Source organism: Moschus berezovskii, chromosome 17 (genome assembly GCF_049115385.1).
Source record: "Moschus berezovskii isolate FMDL1 chromosome 17, NW_MosBer_1.0, whole genome shotgun sequence".
In the NCBI taxonomy this organism is placed as follows: domain Eukaryota; kingdom Metazoa; phylum Chordata; class Mammalia; order Artiodactyla; family Moschidae; genus Moschus; species Moschus berezovskii.
Genome location: NC_142476.1, coordinates 10,881,955 through 10,905,048, shown reverse-complemented (window position 1 = coordinate 10,905,048; position 23,094 = coordinate 10,881,955). Strand labels below are relative to the sequence as shown.

Below are 23,094 nucleotides of genomic sequence, written 5' to 3'. Positions count from 1 at the left end.
GAATTCAGGGGCAGATGTAGGAACCCTGTTAAAAAATACCAATCATGCTTTCTTCAGGAAGGTCATACAATTACCTTAGGAACAATGGACTATAATGCATTAGGAAAAATACTGAAAATTGTACTTGGGTCAAATGTGCTGTTGAAATCATCTCAGTATTTAATTTCAGTTCAGTTCAATCGCTCAGTCGTGTCCAACTCTTTGTGACCCCATGAATCACAGCACGCCTGGCCTTCCTGTCCATCACCAACTCCCAGAGTTTACCTAAACTCATGTCCATCGAGTCGGTGATGCCATCCAGCCATCTCATCCTCTGTCGTCCCCTTCTCCTTCTGCCCCCAATCCTTCCCAGCATCAGGGTCTTTTCCAATGAATCAACTCTTTGCATGAGGTGGCCAAAGTAATGGAGTTTCAGCCTCAGCATCAGTCCTTCCAATGAACACCCAGGACTGATCTCCTTTAGGATGGACTGGTTGGATCTCCTTGCAGTATTTAATTTAGGAAGTGAAAAAAGTGAGACTGCTTACACAAACATGTTTTTAGCACTGCATTTTCTTTGTAAAGGAGTAATTCATTCCTGATTTTAAAATGCAGATAATGAACCTGAAATTATTCACCCTGCCATTCCACACAGATCTAATGCTACCCTGGATCAAGGAATTTCACTGACACATGGAACACAAATTTTTTAGAAGGTCCATGGCTGGGCCTCTTGTCTAACTTCAATAGTAGTATTCTTTGCAGCTGGCTGCCGAAGTTTCCAACTTACACAGTCTTTCCTTGATCACTTTGGCCCAATGACTCCTATATACCTTGATGTACACCATCATGTATTCACAGAAACCAATGACTCTCATGAAACCCAAATAAAATGGATTATTACTAGCGGCAACTAGCCTGAGCTATTCAAACTTACTGACATTTTTACAGGTTATCGTTAGATTTTGGGGATAACTATTTTCAGTTGTGCCTTAAATGTAATTGCAGTGGACCAATCAGGATGTCCTTTGTAAAAGAGGACAGAAGTTTTTTTGTTTGTTTAACTCTGTTTAAATTAGAGAATTTTAAGGATATATGCAGGACATCAAGTAATTTAAAAGGGAAAGATCACAGAGAATAGCAATTTCTTGGGTAGGTGGAAGAGAATAACTTAAGTGAAGCTCCAATATATTGGCTAGTTTGTCAGCTTGTTTTCAGCCTGTTTTTGAGGAAGTAGTGATGTGTTTGAGAATGATGGAGTGATGGTAGGATAGAAGGATTAAGGAAATCATGTTAATTACTTGGAATGGCTTTTTGAAACATGGTAGGGATATCTGAAGAGTATTATATTACAAAGTGCTATGTAATGATGCAGGTTAGGAAAAATGAATTCAGTGTATCACTTCATTGGACCCTGCCTGTGTATGGGAATGAGTGTTGGAGGTAGGTTTTGGTAGGTAGAAGTGTGGGTATGTTTATGTATTTCTTCAGTAGGATTTCCCATAGAAATTAATTTCCATGTGGTAAATTTTTTTTTTAAATAGACTTGGTGTTTCTTTGAGGAGATACCTGAATAGAGAGTGAAGGAGCTAAAGATAATACAGGGTGAGGGTTGAAAACTGTGACCTAGGCCAATTTGGGTAGGAAAGAAAAGATTAGGAGAGACTGACAAAGAGACAAAAAGGTGACAAAATCTGGGGATTCTGATGATGTCAAAATATATTGAGAAAAAAGAATTCAGAAAATCATTATTATTGTATTCAGAAGTAGCAGAGACTTCCCTGGCAGACCAGTGATTAAGACTCTGTGCTTCCAATGTCTGGAGTATGGATTCGATCCTTCATTAGGGAACTAAGATACCACATGCTGCACGGTGCGTCCCCTTGAAAAATTTTCCTCTGTTCATTTCTTTGCATTTGTGCTTTTTTAATAAAAATACTTTTAACTGTAAAAAAAAAAAAAAAAGAAAAACTGGAATGTTATAAGTTTTTAGAAGAAATATGACAAAAGTAAAGCCTCTAAAGGAATAAAAAAATCCAATTGAAATGAAAGTCTCAAAAAATGTGAGACAAAGATTCTTTTTCACTGTTATTTTTAAGCTGTTTAATTTTCATATTATTTTGTTGCAGGCTACATCTAACACTAAGATGGTCTATCAATAAAATCCTCTTCTGTTTCACAAGTAGAGAAGTAAATATTGACTAACAATTATAATAACGGCCACAACCAAGCCTCTCAAGACCAGTGCCACCAAGTGGGCCATTTCTTGCAGCCTGGAGAGGGGTCACACCGCATTGTTCTCGGTGCCTCATCCTGACTCAAAGGAAGTTTTCATGATGCCCAGAGGCCCTGATGCCCTCTAAGCAATGGAGGATGTCCTCGGATTCCGTGTAGCAGGAACCCGCTGAGGAGGCATCAGCCTTGACTCTCAAACGGAAGGGAACATCTACGAAAGAAAAGTGATGGCGGTACCTTTAAATCTGATGGGAACCTGGAGGAAGCTCCTGCTGGAAGTTCAGGCACCAATGTTACCGTTGGAAACCAGGTGGCCATTAGCACCGAATCCTACAGGAAGTCCAGCCAACAAGTTGGGCCATGAGCGCCACTTCCGCTGCTGGTCACCTCGCTTGTGGATCCTCACTCAGAGACCGGCAGCTTCCCAAGAGCCATGATTTCCAGTGGTGATGAACCCTGAGGCTTTTATGAACACTTGCATAAAAGGCATCTTCTGTGAAACTGTCTACTCTGCTCTCCTCACAGACTTGCCTCTATTGTGAGGACAAGGCACCAGCGCTATCACAAGGGACCGGGCTCGGCAAAGGCGAGGAAGCTGGCGGGGCAGGTTCTGCGCAGGCGTGGGTGGTGCTCCCATGAGCACCCGCGGGTGGTCACGCCTCAGCGTTGCTCCTGCGAACACTCTGAGGAGCGCAAGAAGAAGAGCTGGCCGCTGCAGAGAAGGCTGCGACCCAGGAGGAGTTCAGAGTGAATGCCCTGCTGCGGCTCCTGAGTTAACCACCACCTACCCTCGGGTCTGGACTGGTGGAAAAGGGGCAGGCGCCCTCTTCAGCGGTTCCCTTCTGAAGACTCTTCCCTCAGCCAGCCCTGAAGATGGTCCACAGCTCAGGCCCCTGGTAGGTAGATATAACCACTGAGTGGTCTTTTTATTTTTACCTGAGGTATAATCGATAAGAATTCTCTACAGTTTGTGATCCATAGAGTCAAGAGCTTTAGTGTAGTCAATAAAACAGAAGTAGATGTTTTTCTGGAAGTCTCTTGCTTTTTTGAGGATGCAGAGGATGTTGGCAATTTGTTCTCTGCTTCTTCTGCCTTTTCTAAATTCAGCTTGAACATTGGTTCACCTACTGTTGTAGCTTGGCTTGGAGAATTTTGAGCATTCCTTTGCTAGTATGTGAGATGAGTGCAAATGTGCAGAAGTTTGAACATTCTTTGGCATTGCCTTTCTTTGGGATTGGAATGAAAACTGACCTTTTCCAGTCCTGTGGCCATTGCTGAGTTTTCCAAATTTGCTGGCATATTGAGTGCAGCGCTTTCACAGCATCATCTTTTAGGATTTGAAATAGCTCAACTGGAATTCCATCACCTCCATCACTCCACTTTGTTTGTAGTGATGCTTCCTAAGGCCCACTTGACTTCACATTCCAGGATGTCTGGCTCTAGGTGAGTGAAAACACCATTGTGGTTATCTGGTCATGAAGATCTTTTTTATATAGTTCTCTGTATTCTTGCACCTCTTTTTAATATCTTCTGCTTCTGCTAGGTCCATACCATTTCTGTCTTTATTGTGCCTATCTTTGCATGAAGTGTTGCCTTGGTATCTCTGATCTTCTTGAAGAGATCTCTAGTCTTCTCCATTCTATTGTTTTCCTCTATTTCTTTGCACTGACCACTGAGGAAGGCGTTCTTATCTCTCATCGCTATTCTTTGGAACTCTTTTCCCATTTCATCACAGGTAACCAGATTTTCTGTACGGGTCCAACATTCTATATCTATTAAAAATAAATACTTTACTTTTCTTCAGTTAGACTTTATCTTATCCAGCACTAAGAACCTTATCTAAAATCCCTACATGAACTTTAAAATTCTTCATCCTAAACTAGAAATGCAGTGTATCCTGGTTTGAGTTGGTGAAATTTCTGAAAGGTAATCTGCAGTGGTCGTTGTCTCTCTCATGCTCTCATTGGGATATTTAAATAATGTTATCTTTTTTAAGAAGGTTTTGACTGTCATTTCGTTTTAAAAAAATATTGTTCCTATAGATTTGATTGATGGGTCAAATATTATTTTTACTTTTCATTAGATAGCTATTTATCTTTGCTCCTTTTCCTTTTCTATTTTAAAATCTTTCAAAAAAATTCTCTTAGTCAGTCTTCTCTTAAAATCAAGAAGACAACAAGAATGCCTACTTGTTGAATGTCTTCGCTTGCAGCCTCACACAAGTTAAGTCCTGTTATTTAAGACATCCAAGATCAGAATTAAGAAGCAAGTTACAGGTTCTCTCCCTCAAGCTCATAAATGAATGATATTATCTGTATAATTCTAGTCTACTTTATGTATATAAATAATAATGTATAATAATAATAGTCAACAAAATTAAATAAATATGTCAACTGCACAACTCAATTCTAATTCTTATATAGTATGAGAAAGAAACTTCATGATTAATATTTGCCCTAATGTAAATTAGGAGGCTTCCCTGGTCTCTATGTGGTAAAGAAATGGCCTACCAATGCAAGAGACATGGGTTTGATCCCTGGGTTAGGAAGATCCCCAGGAGAAGGAGATGGCAACCTGCTCCAGTATTCTTGCCTGGAAAATCCCATGGACAGAGGAGCTTGGCAGTCTACAGTCTAAGGGGTCGCAAAACAGTCAGACTAAACAACAACCACAACAAAATAAATTAATGCCTAGCATGTCTTTTTGTTGAATTGCAATTCCTCTTGTTTTACTACTACATGGATGCTTCTATACTAGAAGAGCCTCAATTAACTATGATTTTTAAAATTAAGAAATACATTTTATATCTCTCAAAGATGCTATAAACATGAACTTACTATTATTTGATCTTAAATGAGATCTCTTATGAACCTAAGACATAGTTTCCTTTATATTTTTTAAAACAAAATTTAAGGTACCAATGTTCTCTCACCTATTAACCTATAGATAAAAATTAACAAATACATAAGTATTCATAAATGTGTAAATGCAGGGTTGTAGCAAATTGTCCACTCTGAATCCTTGCTTTAAATTCAAATAAAATGTGATGCCTAAACATTTTCTTATTTTTTTATGATTTTGAGAAAATGATATCAATATGTCATTTTGATACGGTCATTGCCCATAAAATGTAATCAGTTGGCCTCTTTTAATGCCACTGTATGCTGCGTTGGGGTCAGGGAAAAGTAACTGAAAATGGCAACTATCTTTGACCACGTCACACTGAAGGAGTGATCAATGGCAAAGTACAAGGCTGAGTCTTTCTCTGTTTACAAAACAGGAAAAGCATTGTTCTTTTGTCCCAGAGGCAGCAGAAGCAGCAACTGTAAGTGGCTCAGAACAGACAGACACAGCTTGTGAGGTCCTCAAAGTCCAGAAATTAACAACAGCAACATGACAGTTTGGCTGGAGAGAAATGTGCTGTGAAGTCCCTCTTAGGCAGAGCCCGCTTTCGTCTTCTGGGAACAGAGCTGAACTATGCTCTGGAAACTGACAGATCCACTAAATTACATTTCTGGCACCAGGGGCTGGTTTTGTGGAAGTCACTTTGTCCGTGGACCTGGGGTGGGGGAATGGTTTCAGCATGATTAAAGTGCATTACATGTACTGTGCACTTTATTTCTATTCTTATTCCATCAGCTCCACCTCAGATCATCAGGCATTAGATCCCAGAGGCTGGGGACCCCTGCAATAAAAAGGAAAATATTTGACCCCATAAATGACAAATATAAAACTAATTTAAGGTATTCTCTATTTATAGAGAGCAAAGATTAATAAACTTCAACAAGTGGTAATTATGAAAAAGTGAAGGTTTTCAGAGGGTAATATAGTAGTGAACTCCTAATAGCAACATCAGTGCCATGGACTTTTGTATTGCAGAGTGGACAGTTACTAATACAGTTATTAAAATTGAATCATGTCAATTGTTTGATACCTGGTTAGACCACTTCCATGGTAATAACCTGTGTTGTTATTAGTTGCATTCTGTAAAAGGGGGTATTACATTCAGTTTTCTATTCTATCTTGAGCAGCTGATGAGTCTTAATTTTAATCAGTGTCTCTTATGAAAATAAGTAAAAAGATGGCAGGTTACTGAGAGAACAAAAAATGGGCAATGAAAGCCCCAGGCAAGCAATTTACTATTGACAGAGGCATTTAGCCCTTAAGATCTTTGGGTAGCAATATCATTACAACAAGATAGGTTAGAACTAGAGCACACGTGTTATTTCTAAGTCAAGTTTAATGTTTTGAATCAAAAGTTGAATCCAATATAATAGGATATTTTTTAAACTGATGGTTTTGAGCCAGATACTGTTCTGTGCATTACGTTATTGACTCATCATATCAGTTCTATGGAAGTTGCAACCAGAATTATGTTTAATTTTCAGTGAAGAGATGAACAGAGATGCAGTGATGCACAGAGACATTTTCTAACTTGCCGAAAGCAACACTGTTGCTAAAGAACAGAATCAGAATTTAACCCATGCAGCATCCAGGATTTCTGTACTTATGGAATATTCTATCGGTGCTCAAAATATTCACTGATTCTCTGTCCTTTACTATTTAGGAGAGGTCCAGTAACTTGCCATGATTAAGGGATTTGGGTAAAAATGACATATGCCACTTACATTCAAAAGTTTTAAGAACTAGCCTAGGGGCAGCCACGCATAATTTCTTTTCTCTTCCCATGAGACCATGAGATTATAAATAAAGGTCATTCAGTCAGCCTGGATCCCAACATGAAGACTGTTGGGAGCAGAATTAGCGCCAGTCTGAGATGAACCCATAAGATGAAAAACATTCAGGATTATAAGCCACACTACAAATTTTAACTGTTGATTACTGCAACATAGCCTAGGTCAACTCAACTGACACATCTCAAAACCATTAACTATTTGGCTTTCGATTATACAGAATGCATATACCTAGTGGCAAATCACATTTAAGATTTTATTAATCGATACCTGTATCAAATAAGAAGGATGTTCACTATTTAATAACATGAAGGATAATGAGTATTAACTAGGATAAATGTCAAGACTCTTCTGCTTGATCTACTGGTCTGAATTAGAGAAAGTCAAATAAATGGACTAAGGCAAAAGAAGAGAATCTGGATGTTACATGGTAAAGCAAAGAATATTTAAAGAACTCCAATAAATCAGATTTTTGCAACTGAGTTTCAGGAACAAATGGCTCTCAATGTATATCAAGTTGGTTTTCTTTTATCTGGATGTGTATTACCTGCATGCATTATGATTTTAATCCCCAAGAGGAGAATGACTTGCTTTATTGGTTATAATTTGAAAAACTCTTCAAATGTTCTGGTACAGGACACTGGATCATGCAACTGTGCTACTGAGGATGGGATGGTCTAGGCAACCCATTTTAATGAAAGTTCTTCTCACCTCCAACACACACACAGAACAGCTCACCGTGCCCAGAGAGAGGGGTCCACATGAAAATGCTGCAGCCCTCACAGCAGTGCTGTAAGCAGTGATGAAGTTCCAGTTGCCAGATGAGGGAAAGACAGATCCTTAAGCAAGTAATTCATCATTGTGTGAATCCATGAAAGCATAATTTTGAAAAGACTCTCGGGAATATACAGGTCTTCTCATTACAGTAATGAATGACCATTTATAAAAGTGTTGTCATTAATCTGAACTCAATGATTTCACTTTCTTAATAGGCAATCATGGCAGTTATGAATAGACTTCTGCTATTAATAAATTGTAGTTCCCTACTTCCCATTTACTTACTTAAAAAAAACTTAATTTATGTGTTATAATGTTTGCAGTTAATCAGTATCTTTCCAGATTCTACATGAAACTAGAGATGATCTTATGACACAGCTCTGGCCAGCCTACAGAAGTGTATAAATAACAAAGAGGACCTTTGAATAAAATAACTTTTTAAGACTATATATTCCGCATAGACTCTAGATTGTGGCAATCTCATTTCATTTCTTCCTGGAATGTAGATATGAAACTGGAGAAGCTGAGCATCTCTTAATACTTTGAGAATGGGAATTATCTGATAGGATTGTAGTGGAGACCTAGACCGTTAATAACAAACTCTGAGTGCAGTACCAGACATGATATGGCTTTCATGTACTCAGTTCATTTCAGTTCAGTTCAGTTGCTGAGTCAGGTCAAACTTTTTGTGACCCCGTGGACCACAGCATGCCAGGCTTCTCTGTTCAGCACCAACTCCAGTAGCTTGTTCAAACTCATGTCCATTGAGTCGCTGAGGCCATCCAATCATCTCATCCTCTGTTGTCCCCTTCTCCACCTGCCCTCAATTTTTCCCAGCATCAGGGTGTTTCCAAACAAGTCAGTTCTTCGCCCCAAGTGGCCAAATTATTGGAGCTTCAGCTTCAGCATCAGTCCTTCCAATGAATATTCAGGACTGATTTCCTTTACCATTTGATCTTACAGTCCAAGGGACTCTCAAGAGTCTTCTCCAACCACAGTTCAAAAGCATCAATTCTTCAGTGCTCAGCTTTCTTTACAGTCCAACTCTCACATCCATACATGACCACTGGAAAAACCATAGCATTGACTAGATGCACCTTTGTTGGCAAAGTAATGCCTCTGCTTTTTAATATGTTGTCTAGGTTGATCGTACCTATTCTTCCAAAGAGCAAGTATATTTTAATATCATGGGTGCAGTCACCATCTGCAGTGATTTTGGAACCCCCCAAAATAAAGTCTGTCACTGTTTCCATTGTTTCCTCATCTATTTGCCATGAAGTGATGGGGCCAGATGCTATGATCTTAGTTTTCTGATTGTTGGGTTTTAAGCCAACTTTTTCACTCTCCTCTTTCACATTCATAAAGACCCTCTTTAGTTCTTCATTTTCTAACATAAGGGTGGTGTCATCTGCATATCTGAGGCTTATTGGTATTTCTTCTGGCAATATTATCCCCGCTCGTGCTTCATTCAGCCTGGCATTTAGCATGATGTACTCTGAATATAAGTTAAATAAGCAGGGTGACAATATAAAACCTTGACTTACTCCTTTCCCAATTTGGAACCAGTCTGTTGTTCCATGTCTGGTTCTAACTGTTGCTTCTTGACCTGCAAAGAGATTTCTCAGTATGCAAGTAAAGTAGTCTACAATTCCCATCTCTTGAAGACTTTTCCAGGTTGTTTTGATCCACACAAAGGCTTTGGCATAGTCAATAAAGCAAATGTTTTTCTGGAATTCTCTTGCTCTTTTGATGATCCAGTGGATGTTGGCAATTTAATCTGTGGTTCCTCTGCCTTTTCTAAATCCAGCTTGAACATCTGGAATTCACAGTTCACGTACTGCTGAAGCCTGACTTGGAGAATTTTGAGCATTATTTTGCTAGTATTTGAGAAAAATGCAATTGTGTAGTAGTTTGAACATTCTTTTCCATTGCGTTTCTTTAGGATTGGGATGAAAACTGATCTTTTCCAGTCCTGTGGCCACTGCCGAGTTTTCCAAATTTTCTGGCATATTGAGTTCAGCCCCTAACAGCATCATCTTTTAGGATTTCATGTACTCAGTGACTGCTAATTTATATGTAGCCATATAAATACCAGTATGTTCTGGTCACCCTTAGTGAAAGAGTTTTATTAAACTCTGAAAGAGTAATAGTCTCTTTAACTTAAGGGTGAATTCTAGTTGAAAGAGTTACTTACAAGGAGATTCTTTATAAATTATAAATGTGGCCATGGATCTTGCCTTTACATATCAAACAAGTCTTATTTAAAATACAAGGTGTTATTTTATGCAAATGAGAATGTCACATTAAGCTGGAAATGTTTTCATCTTTTTGCCTTTGAAAAAAATCTAATATCAAAATCCAGTTTTACCTCTAGAGATGATTATGTGAGTCTATTTTTCTCTGAGTTCATAATTTCCAGATGGTATTTATTTTTCCTTTCTCACATCCTAATTCCAATTTAGACTTTCTATAGCTTTAGACAAGTGTTATGTTTAACAAATTCCAATACACACAGCACAAAAAGAAGGATTCGTGAATAATCATAATAAGCATTCTAATTTAAGAGAAGGACAAGTTTTTCACAAAGGTGTTGCTGAAAGTGAAGAAGAGAACTCCTGACACTCCCAAAGCTGAAAGCAAAAGAAAGGACGAGAAGGCAGTACTCAAAGGCTTTTGCAGACACAAATAAAACTGGAAGCCTACATGTCACCCACCTTCTAGAGACCCAAGTCAGTGCAGCTCTGATAGCAGCCCAAATATCCTTGGAAGTTCACCCCCAGGGGAAACAGTCTTGTCCACTACACCAGCACCAAGTTCCCCTGATTGCTAGGTCAGCCATGTAGAAAGCAGCTAACAAGAAACAAGATGCATCATGATGACAACCCCAAGAGCACCAGATCCAGGCGGCTGTGGAAAGCCCTATGACATGGACATGGCTAATATCAACACCCTTATCAAGCTTGAATTTCGCAATAAGGAGTTCTTGATCTGAGCCACAGTCAGCTCCTGGTCTTGTTTTCGCCAACTGTATACAGCTTCTCCATCTTTGGTTGCAAAGAATATAATCAATCTGATTTCGGTGTTGACCATCTGGTGATGTCCATGTGTAGAGTCTTCTCTTGTGTTGTTGGAAGAGGGTGTTTGCTATGACCAGTGCATTCTCTTGACAAAACTCTATTAGCCTTTGCCCTGCTTCATTCCGTGTTCCAAGGCCAAATTTGCCTGTTACTCCAGGTGTTTCTTGACTTCCTACTTTTGCATTCCAATCCCCTATAATGAAAAGGACATCTTTTTTGGGTGTTAGTTCTAAAAGGTCTTGTAGGTCTTCATAGAACTGATTAACTTCGGCTTCTTCAGCATTACTGGTTGGGGCATAGGCCTGGATTACTATAATATTGAATGGTTTTCCTTGGAAACGAACAGAAATCATCCTGTCATTTTTAAGATTGCATCCAAGTACTGCATTTCGGACTCTTTTGTTGACCTTGATGGCTACTCCATTTCTTCTGAGGGATTCCTGCCCACAGTAGTAGATATGATGGTCATCCGAGTTAAATTCACCCATTCCAGTCCATTTTAATTCACTGATTCCTAGAATGTCTATGTTCACTCTTGCCATCTCCTGTTTGACCACTTCCAATTTGCCTTGATTCATGGACCTAACATTCCAGGTTCCTATGCAATATTGCTCTTTACAGCACCGGACCTTGCTTCTGTCACTGGTCACATCCACAACTGGGTATTGGTTTTGCTTTTGCTCCATCCCTTTATTCCTTCTAGAGTTATTTCTCCACTGAGCTCCAGTAGCATACTGGGCACCTACCGACGTGGGGAATTCCTCATTCAGTATCCTATCATTTTGCCCTTTGTTACTGTTCATGGGGTTCTCAAGGCAAGTATACTGAAGTGGTTTGCCACTCCCTTCTCCAGTGGACCACATTCGGCTGTGGTCCATGTGATCAGATCGGCTAGTTTCCTGTGATTATGATTTCAGTTTGTCTGCCCTCTGATGCCCCCTTGTAATACCTACCGTCTTATTTGGGTTTCTCTTACCTTGGTCGTGGAAAATCTCTTCACAGCCGCTCCAGCAAAGTGCAGCTGCTGTACCTTACCTTGGACGAGGGGTATCTCCTCAAGGCCGCCCCTCCTGACCTTGAACGCGGAGTAGCTCCTCTCAGCCCTCCTACACCAGCGCAGCCACCGCCTGTTGGACGTGGGGTAGCTCCTCTCGGCCGCCGGCCCTGGCCTCAGGCGTGGGGCAGCTCCTCACGGCGGCACCTCTTTGCATGGTTCATTGCCCCAGGGCCTGCGTCTCTCGCGTCGCGTCTGCGCCGCCGGGGCCGGCTCCTTATTCCGAAATTCAGACTTAAATTGAAGAAAGTAGGGAAAACCACTAGACCATTCAGATATGACCTCAATCAAATCCATTATGATTATACAGTGGAAGTGACAAATAGATTTAAGGGACTAGATCTGATAGAGTGCCTGATGAACTCTGGACGGAGGTTCGTGACATTGTACAGGAGACAGGGACCAAGACCATCCCCATGGAAAAGAAATGTAAAAGAGCGAAATGGCTGTCTGAGGAGGCCTTACAAATAGCTGTGAAAAGAAGAGAGGCGAAAAACAAAGGAGAAAAGGAAAGATATAAGCATCTGAATGCAGAGTTCCAAACAATAGCAAGGAGAGATAAGAAAGCCTTCCTCAGTGATCAATGCAAAGAAAGAGAGGAAAACAACAGAATAGGAAAAACAAGAGACCTCTTCAAGAAAATTAGAGATTCCAAGGGAACATTTCATGCAAAGATGGGGCTCGATAAAGGACAGAAATGGTATGGACCTAACAGAAGCAGAAGATATTAAGAAGAGGTGGCAGGAATACACAGAAGAACTGTACAAAAAAGATCTTCACGACCAAGATAGTCACGATAACGTGATCACTGACCTAGAGCCAGACATCTTGGAATGTGAAGTCAAGTGGGCCTTAGAAAGCATCACGATGAACAAAGCTAGTGGAGGTGATGGAATTCCAGTTGAGCTATTTCAAGTCTTGAAAGATGATGCTGTGAAAGTGCTGCACTCAATATGCCAGCAGATTTGGAAAACTCAGCAGTGGCCACAGGACTGGAAGAGGTCAGTCTTCATTCCAATCCCAAAGAAAGGCAATGCCAAAGAATGCTCAAACTACCGCACAATTGCACTCATCTCACACGCTAGTAAAGTCATGCTCAAAATTCTCCAAGCCAGGCTTCATCAATATGTGAACTGTGAACTCCCAGATGTTCAAGCTGGTTTTAGAAAAGGCAGAGGCACCAGAGATCAAATTGCCAACATCTGCTGGATCATGGAGAAAGCAAGAGAGTTTCAGAAAAACATCTCTTTCTGCTTCATTAACTGTGCCAAAGCCTTTGACTGTGTCGATCACAATAAACTGTGTAACATTCTGAAAGAGATGGGAATACCAGACCATCTGACCTGCTTCTTGAGAAACCTGTATGCAGGTCAGGAAGCAACAGTTAGAACTGGACATGGAACAACAGACTGGTTCCAAATAGGAAATGGAGTGCGTCAAGGTTGTATATTGTCACCTTGCTTATTTAACTTATATGCAGAGTACATCATGAGGAACGCTGGGCTGGAAGAAGCACAAGCTGGAATCAAGATTGCTGGGAGAAATATCAATAGTCTCAGATATGCAGATGAACTACCCTTATGGCAGAAAGTGAAGAGGAGCTCAAAAGCCTCTTGATGAAAGTGAAAGAGGAGAGTGAAAAGGTTGGCTTGAAGCTCAACATTCAGAAAACGAAGATCATGGCATCTGGTCCCATCACTTCATGGGAAATAGATGGGGAAACAGTGGAAACAGTGTCAGACTTTATTTTGGGGGGCTCCAAAATCACTGCAGATGCTGATTGCAGCCATGAAATTAAAAGATGCTTGCTCCTTGGAAGGAAAGTTATGACTAACCTTGATAGTATATTAAAAAGCAGAGACATTACTTTGCCAACCAAGGTCTGTCTAGTCAAGGCAATGGTTTTTCCCGTGGTCATGTATGGATGTGAGAGTTGGACTGTGAAGAAGGCTGATCGCCGAAGAATTGATGCTTTTGAACTGTGGTGTTGGAGAAGACTCTTGAGAGTCCCTTATACTGCAAGGAGATCCAACCAGTCCATTCTAAAGGAGATCAATCCTGGATGTTCATTGGAGGGACTGATGCTAAGCTGAAACTGCAATACTTTGGCCACCTCATGCGACGAGTTGACTCACTGCAAAAGACTCTGATGCTGGGAAAGGTTGGGGGCGGGAGGAGAAGGGGACGACGCAGAATGAGATGGCTGGATGGCATCACCGACTCTGTGGACATGAGTTTGAGTGTACTCAGGGAGTTGGTGATGGACAGGGAGGCCTGGCGTGCTGTGATTCATGGGGTCGCGGAGAGTCGGACACGACTGAGCGACTGATCTGATCTGATCTATCAAGCTTGATGGAGAGAAGAAGGCATAGTCCCACTAGATCCTGACTGATGCTTTGGATGTTGCCAAAAGAATTAGGAATAGTATGGACTTAACAGAAGCAGAAGATATTAAGAAGAGGTGGCAAGAATACAGAAAAGAACTATACAAAAAAGTTCTTCAAGACCAAAGGTAATCACGATGTTGTGGTCACTCACCTAGAGCTTCACATCCTATGTGAAGTCAAGTGGGCCATAGGAAGCATCACTACGAGCAGAGCTAGTGGAGGTGAAGGAACTCCAGTTGAGCTATTTCAGATCCTAAAAGATGATGCTGTTAGGGTGATGCAGTCAATATGCCAGCAAATTTAAAAAATTCAGCAGTGGTCACAGGTCTGGAAAAGGTCAGTTTTCATTCCAATCCCAAAGAAAAGCAATGCCAAAGAATGCTCAAACTACCTCACAATTGCACTCATCTCACACGCTAGCAAAGTAATGCTCAAAATTCTCCAAGTCAGGCTTCAATAGTACATGAACTGTGAACTTCCAGATATTCAAGCTGGATTTAGAAATGACAGAGGAACCAGAGATCAAATTGCCTATATCCATTGGATCATCAAAAAAGCAAGAGAGTTCCAGAAAAACATCTATTTCTGCTTTATTGACTATGCCAAAGCCTTTCACTGTGTAGATCACAATAAACTGTGGAAAATTCTTCAAGAGATGAGAATACCAGACGACTTTACCTGCCTCCTAAGAAATCTGTATGCAGGTCAAGAAGCAACAGTTAGAACTGGACATGGAAAAACAGACTGGTTCCAAATAGGAAAAGGAGTACATCAAGACTGCACTTGCCACCCTGATTATTTAACTTATATGCAGATTGCATCATGCAAAATGCCGGGCTGGATAAGCACAAGCTAGAATTACTATTGCCAGGAAAAATATCAATAACCTCAGATATGCAGATGATACCACACTTATGGCAGAAAGCGAACAAGAGCCAAAGAGCCTCTTGATGAAAGTGAAAGAGGAGAGTGAAAAAGGTGACTTAAAACTCAACATTCAGAAAACTAAGATCATGGCTTCTGGTCCCATCACTTCATGGCAAATAGATGGGGAAATTTTGGAAACAGTTACAGACTTTATTTCTGTGGGCTCCAAAATCACTGCAGATGGTGAATGCAGCCATGAAACTAAAATACACTTGCTCCTTGGAAGAAAAGTTATGACCAACCTAAGCAGCAAATTAAAAAGAAGAGACATTACTTTGCCAACAAAGGTGCATCCAGTCAAAGCTTTGGTTTTTCCAGTAGTCATGTATGGATGTGAGAGTTGGAGCATAAAGAAAACTGAGTGCTGAAGAATTGATGCTTTTGAACTGTAGTGTTGGAGAAAACTCTTGAGAGTCCCTTGGACAGCAAGGAGATCCAACCAGTTCATTCTAGAGCAAATCAATCCTGAATATTCATTGGAAGGACTGATGCCGAAGCTGAAGCTCCAATACTTTGGCCACCTGATGCCAAGAGCTGACTCATTTGAAAAGACCCTGATGCTGGGAAAGACTGAAAGCGAGAAGAGAAGGGGACGACAGCAGACAAGATGGTTGGATGGCATCACCGACTCAATGGATATGAGTTTGAGTAGGCTCCAGGAGTTGGTGATGGACAGGGAAGCCTGGTATGCTGCATTCCATGGGGTCAAAAGGAGTCGGACATAACTGAGTGACAGAACTGAACTGAACTGAACAGATTTAGGTTCTTCCCTGGTGGCTCAGAGGTTAAAGCATCTGCCTGCAATTCAGGAGACCCAGGTTCAATCCCTGGGTTGGGAAGATCCCCTGGAGAAGGAAATGGCAACCCACTCCAGTATTCTTGCCTGGAGAATCCCATGGACGGAGGAGCCTGGTGGGCTACTGTCACAGGGTCGCAAAGAGTCGGACACGACTGAGCGACTTCACTTCCACTTTTCACTTTCTTTCAAACTGATTTGTAACCCAGAAACAGACTCACAGACTTCAAAAATATACTCATGGCCTCCTAAGGGGAAAGGTGGAGTGGTGAGGGATAAATTAGGTGTTAAGATTAACAAACACACATTATTATATATAAAACAGATAAGCAACCAGGATCTATTGTATGGCACAGAGAACTATGCTCAGTATTCTGTAATAACCTTTATGGAAAAAGAACCTGAAAAAGAATGGACATATGTGTGTGTGTGTGTGTGTGTGTGTGTGTGTGTGTGAATCACTCTGCTGTACACTTGAAACTAACACAACATTGTAAATCAACTATGTGCATGCTAAGTTGCTTCAAACATGTCAGACTCTTTACAACCCTATGAACTGCAGCCCATCAGGTTCTTCTGTCCATGGAATTCTCCAGGCAAGGATACTGGAATGGGTTGCCATTTCCTTCTCCAAGGCATCTTCCCAACCCAGGTATTAAACCCGTGTCTCTTGCATTTCCTGCATTGGCAGGCAAGTTCTTTACCACTATTGTCACCTGGGAAGCCACTATACTAAGTAAAGTTAAAAAGAAAAAAGCCCAAATACAGCTGGCAAATTCTAAATAAATTTTTCTCCATAATAAAATGAACACACACACACATACACAAAGAAGCAACAGGGGATGGGCACAACTCTATAGCATATACTACATATGTCAAGGTCTTCTAGCTGTGAGGTGAATGCTTTCACCAGAAACTTTTCATTCTTTGTAATTTTCCCTGAGTGCTTTTTTTCCCTTCCCTCATGTTTGTATCTAAAAGGAGTGTAGAGGAGGTCTTCACTTTCCTGGGCTGGATGGTACTAATAGTGAGCCTTTCTTTTTCTGTTTACAAGAACTGAGTTGTAGTCAGAGGTTAAAAAATTATAGATACCTGTTTGTCAATTTCTATAGATTTCACTAGCTGTGTAAGTGTCTTTTCAAAGAACTCAGAACTAGTAACTGCAATGACAATAGATATCAGTTCATATCTTTAACATGGACCTTATTTGAAAACAAAAACAAAAACCAAACAGTCTTCTCCCTACCATTAACAGGTGTTTTTCTTCTCCAATGGTTAAGGGGTAAATTAGTGGTTTTTTTCTCCTTATCCCAGTCTGAGAATAAAATTTAAAATATTTGCAGTTGAGGACTATATTACAGAAGAAAGAGCACAGTTTAAAACAAGAACATAATAATATCTTCACTATCTTCCTTCCGTATTTTAATTCATTCCATTCTAGACTTTATAGTGTGCCATTTAGAATGACCTACTCTGAAATCCAATTTCAATACTATGAAGAATTTGTGTATTGTGTGATATAAAAATGACTTTTCATCTATATTAGTAGTGGAGTGTATATTTATGTAACAGGATGGTATGCTAATACCTCATCAGGTATGTCTTGATCTGGGAGCTCAAGTAATTATATTAGAGCTTTACCTCTATATTTTGTGGGTGCCCTTTGAATTTCTTGCATTGAATGTGATGGTAGATGCTCTTCAAATGGAGTAAAAGATGGCCATCATGAGCTTAATGTTACTCACTATATAGAACTTCTAATCTGAAATAGAAATGACCTTTCACAAAGCTACACATTAATTCCAAGGAATATTTGGGTTATCTTGGCTTGTAATTTTTTCCTACCCTTGTATAAGGGTTGGGAATGATATAATTCATGGTCTGTTCAAACTACAGAAAGTATTGCCTTTTTATAATTGAGCCTCAGATAAGGTTAGGAAAAGTGATTTTTTTGTTTAGTTTTATTGAGGCTTAATTGACATATAAAACTGTGAGCTATTTAAATTGTATATCACGGTGACTTGATATATATTGTAAAAAGATTTCTCCCGTCTATTTAATAACTACATTCATTACTTCAATTTTTTTTAAAATTTTGTGTGTGTGTGTGTGTGTCAATCTTTTAGTAACTAGGAATCAAGAATCACTAGAACAAGAAAGAATATGAAGGCACCAGTCCATAAAAAAAGGGCCTGTGTCTGAATATCTGTGTCAGTGGAAATAGCCTTAAAGAGACTGAGAAGAACTGGACCTTTATTTTTTTTTAATTTTTAAAATTAATTTTATTGCAATATAGTATGACCTAAATCAAATCCCTTATGATTATACAGTGGAAATGAGAAATAGATTTAAGGGACTAGATCTGATAGACAGAGTGCCTGATGAACTATGGACGGATGTTTGTGACATTGTACAGGAGACAGGGACCAAGACCATCCCCGAGGAAAAGTAATGCAAAAAAGCAAAATGGCTGTCTGAGGAGGCCATACAAATAGCTGTGAAAAGAAGAGAAGTGAAAAGCAAAGGAGGAAAGGAAAGATATAAGCATCTGAATGCAGAGTTCCAAAGAATAGCAAGGACAGCTTTAGCATCAGTGTTTCCAATGAACACCCAGGATTGATCTCCTTTAGAATGGACTGGTTGGATCTCCTTGCAGTCCAAGGGACTCTCAAGAGTCTTCTCCAGCACCACAGTTCAAAAGTATCAGTTCTTCGGCGATCAGCTTTCTTCACAGTCCAACTCTCACATCCATACATGACCACGGGAAAAACCATAGCCTTGACAAGACGGACCTTGGTTGGCAAAGTAATGTCTCTGCTTTTTAATATGCTATCTAGGTTGGTCATAACTTTCCTTCCAAGAAGTAAGCGTCTTTTAATTTCATGGCTGCAGTCAGCATCTGCAGTGATTTATGAAGTGTTAATTCAAATTTAAGAAACTTATTAAATTTATCATTCTAATTGGACTATTCCTCTTCAATGCTAATCAATTCAACTAAAATTTTCAATTATTTATTGAAATGATAAGATGTAGACTCATTTAAATTGACCAAAGTATTAAAGTAAAGCTTTAAATTCTTAAATTCATCAAAAATATTCTATCTAAAATAATATTCAATAGTAAACTTTTGTTGTTCTGTTAGGGAAGCACACTGACTGAAACCGCCCACCCTGGCCAGGCACCATACTAACCATTTGCATGAGTTGCTTTACAACAGAAGGCCCTGGAAAGGAACACGGAACTAATAAGCCACCACCAACTGGAAGAGTTCAGAAAGGGTCAAAAGGAGACACTACATATCTGATCACCTCTCAGAATCTTTCTCTCTGACATCCATCTTGGCTGAACAAGGCGTGCACCACCAGAAAGGACTCTGGGTCAGAATGATTGGCTAAAGCCAACCAGGAAACTAATCCCATCACCATAAAACCCTAGACTGTGAGCCATGTGGCAGAGCTGTTCTCCTGGGTTCCCTTACCTTATTGCTCTCCACCCGGGTGCCCCTTCCTAATAAAATCTCCTGCTTTGTCAGCACATGTGTCTCCTCGGATAATTCATTTCTGAGTGTTAGACAAGAACCCAGTTTCAGGCCCTGGAAGGGGTTCCCCTTCCTGCAACAGTTCAGTCGCTAAGTTGTGTCTGACTCTTTGTGACCCCACGGACTGCAGCATGCCAGATTTCCCTGTCCTTCACCATCTCCCAGAGTTTGCTCAAACTCATGTCCTTTGAATCAGTGATGCCATCCAACCATCTTGTCATCTGTCTCCTCCTGCCTTCAATCTTTCCCAGCATCAGGGTCTTTTCCAATGAGTCGGTTCTTTGCATCAAGTGGCCCAAGTGTTGAAGTTTCAACATCAGTCCTTCCAGTGAATATTCAGGGTTGATTTCCTTTAGGACTGACTGGTTTGTTATTTTAAATTTATTTTTGAATAGAGACACTTATTTAGAAACTAATAAAATTATAGGTGGCATGTTATTACACCCACAGATTACATTTCAGTTTGTTAGATAAAAGAAAATGCTAGAAATAATCAGTATATAATTTCCTTTAATAATCTTCCCAAATTCAAATGTACTAAAAATTTTCCAGGTCCTTTAGAAATTGTGGCTTATGAGACAATAGGGTGTCTGAGCTATAGACTTCATTATTTCCCTGCCTCAGCATGAGGTATTACAGATGTTATTAACACCTTCACTCCTGGGAGAAACCTGGGAGGAAGTTGCCCAAAATTCTCATTAATTTTAGGAGGCGAAAATTGTGACAATCTGAATAAATAATTAGTGTTAATTGTATTTTTACACATGCTACATTTTACTACCAAAAAAAGGATGAGTTGAAGGGGAGAAGTTTAAAATACCTCTCATGCTAAATTGATCCAGTTTTATTACAAATTATTTCTCAACCAAAAAATGTATGAACAGCTACACAATCAGAAGGAAGAGAATGTTGGAGAAAATATTATTCAAATAACTGATAAACACAGAAATGCATAATCCATTTTATTTGCATCAAATCAACCTGAAGGAAAATTTATGAGTATTTTAGCATACTTGTATTTATTGAATCCTGAAATAAAACTAGCCTCTAACCATCTCAAGCATAAAAATGAAGGCTCATATACCATGTATCTAAATATTCAAAATACATAAATCAAGACAAAGCATTATATGAGATATGTTCTATCATCCTACAAAGAAAATTTCATTACAACCTGAAAGGCAAGGATGGGGTTTGGAATTCTTGGACCCATTTTATATCAGAATTGGAGACACAAGTGAAACAACCAGTGTGGACATGTGTGTAACTCCAAAGATTACTCCTCCATAGGGACCAGTAAGGCCACAGAGAAATCCTTTAAATGATAAGATACCACCTAAAAATTGATGTTTTACATCTAAATAATTTAGTTCAGAACTATGTGAGAGACAATAACAATTATACTTCAAAAGGGTTTGCTAATGGGTTAAAAAGCAAGGAGTCATCTCTAGTTTTGGTAACATGACTCTGGTTTATAATTCTATCATTCTAACTATACTGGAGAAACCTCTAGAAAATTTTGAAGTATTGTCAAAATTTTTAAAGCCTATTATGAGTGGTATGATCTAGAAAGCATATAGATTAATACCTAGAGAAATGGAGATAAAAGAACAACCCAAAATAAATGTGACTACATCTAAATAAAAATAAATTTAAGAACACAAAAAAAGACATAAATTGAAGGTCTAATCAGGCAGTGGAATCAGTGCCAAATAAGACAAAGATACTAGCTGAAAGGCTCCACAACTTGACTCTAGTGTTAAGGAGAAGTAAGGGAATATTTGTACATAATCAAACTTTTTGAAATATTAATTGAAACCATGAACACAGCTGGAGAGAAAAGAACATCTTCCTGAGGTCAAAGCTTAAAAACTAGTTATTAAGATTTTTAAAACATAAGGTGTAAATTATGACTTTCAGTTCAGTTCAGTCGCTCAGTCATGTCTGACTCTTTGCAACCCCATGAATCACAGCACGCCAGGCCTCCCTGTCCATCACCAACTCACAGAGTTCACCCAAACTCATGTCCATCGAGTCGGCGATGCCATCCAGCCATCTCATTCTCTGTCGTCCCCGTCTCCTCCCGCCCCCAATCCCTCCCAGTATCAGACTCTTTTCCAGTGAGTCAACTCGGTGCATGAGGTGGCCAAAATATTGGAGTTTCAGCTTTAGCATCAGTCCTTCCAACGAACACCCAGGATTGATCTCCTTTAGAATGGACTGGTTGGATCTCCTTGCAGTCCAAGGGACTCTCAAGAGTCTTCACCAACACCACAGTTCAAAAGCATCAGTTCTTCGGCGATCAGCTTTCTTCACAGTCCAACTCTCACATCCATACATGACCACTGGAAAAACCATAGCCTTGACTAGACGGACCTTGGTTGGCAAAGTAATGTCTCTGCTTTTTAATAGACTATCTAGGTTGGTCATAACTTTCCTTCCAAGGAGTAAGCGTCTTTTAATTTCATGGCTGCAATCAGCATCTGCAGTGATTTTGGAGCCCCCCAAAATAAAGTCTGACACTGTTTCCACTGTTTCCCCATCTATTTCCCATGAAGTGATGGGACCAGATGCCATGATCTTTGTTTTCTGAATGTTGAGCTTCAAGCCAACCTTTTCACTCTCCTCTTTCACTTTCATCAAAAGGCTCTTTAGTTCCTTTTCACTTTCTGCCTTAAGGGTGGTATCATCTGCATATCTGAGGTTATTGATATTTCTCCCAGCAATCTTGATTCCAGCTTGTGCTTCTTCCAGCCCAGCGTTCCTCATGATGTACTCTGCATATAAGTTAAATAAGCAGGGTGACAATATACAACCTTGATGTACTCCTTTTCCTATTTGGAACCAGTCTGTTGTTCCATGTCCAGTTCTAACTGTTGCTTCCTGACCTGCATATAGGCTTCGCAAGAGGCAGGTCAGGTGGTCTGGGATTCCCATCTCTTTCAGAATGTTCCACAGTTTATTGTGATCCACACAGTCAAAGGCTTTGGCATAGTCAATGAAGCAGAAAGAGATGTTTTTCTGGAACTCTCTTGCTTTCTCCATGATCCAGTGGATGTTGGCAATTTGATCTTTAGCAGCACTAAAATGACACTAGATCCACACTCCTTCAGGTGCAAGTTTACTAGCAGGAATTTTAAGCTGCTAGTCTCTGGAACTTTCAGCTTTCTTCTATTAACATGACCTTCTCTTGTGTTACTCTGCTCTCTGTTCTGCAACATTCCTGAGAAGTATTGATGGGAAAATCTAATGTGAACTTGCCTGACAATCTGAAACTGAACAGTGATCTTCTAGCTACTCCACTGTTGCTTGGGGAAAAATCATTAAGAGATAAGTTTCACCTTTCAATAAATGTGGCATCACCAATGAGCTTGATGACACAGAAAATTGTATCTATAGCAAAGTGTAATCAGCAAGCACCATCGACTCAACAAACATGAGTTTGATCATGGCACACTCCAAGAGATAGTGAAGGACAGAGGGACCTGGCGTGCTGCACTCCATGGGGTCACAAATAGTCACACATGACTTAGTGACTGAACAAAAAATCAGTCAGAAAGTTATTTTAAAGAGATGGAATTTGTGCATGTCTTTTAGAAACACTTAATTTATGTATATTTTCTTTTTTTT

General features: G+C 39.8%; 1 protein-coding gene across 30 annotated transcripts in view; it reads left to right on the top strand.

The window, feature by feature from the left end:
* Positions 1-23,094, top strand: part of LOC148775060 (uncharacterized) — a 237,036-nt gene that overhangs the window by 31,166 nt on the left and 182,776 nt on the right. For 26 of the 30 annotated variants that reach the window (XR_016039441.1, XR_016039446.1, XR_016039445.1 and 23 more), the window contains one exon: positions 2,109-3,110. Coding sequence is in view for 2 of the 30 variants with exons in the window: in XM_088844970.1 (XP_088701096.1) it covers positions 2,850-3,110 (261 nt within the window). In the remaining 28 variants the exon portion in view is untranslated. The other 4 variants (XR_016039440.1, XR_016039444.1, XR_016039438.1 and 1 more) reach the window with 4 other exon arrangements.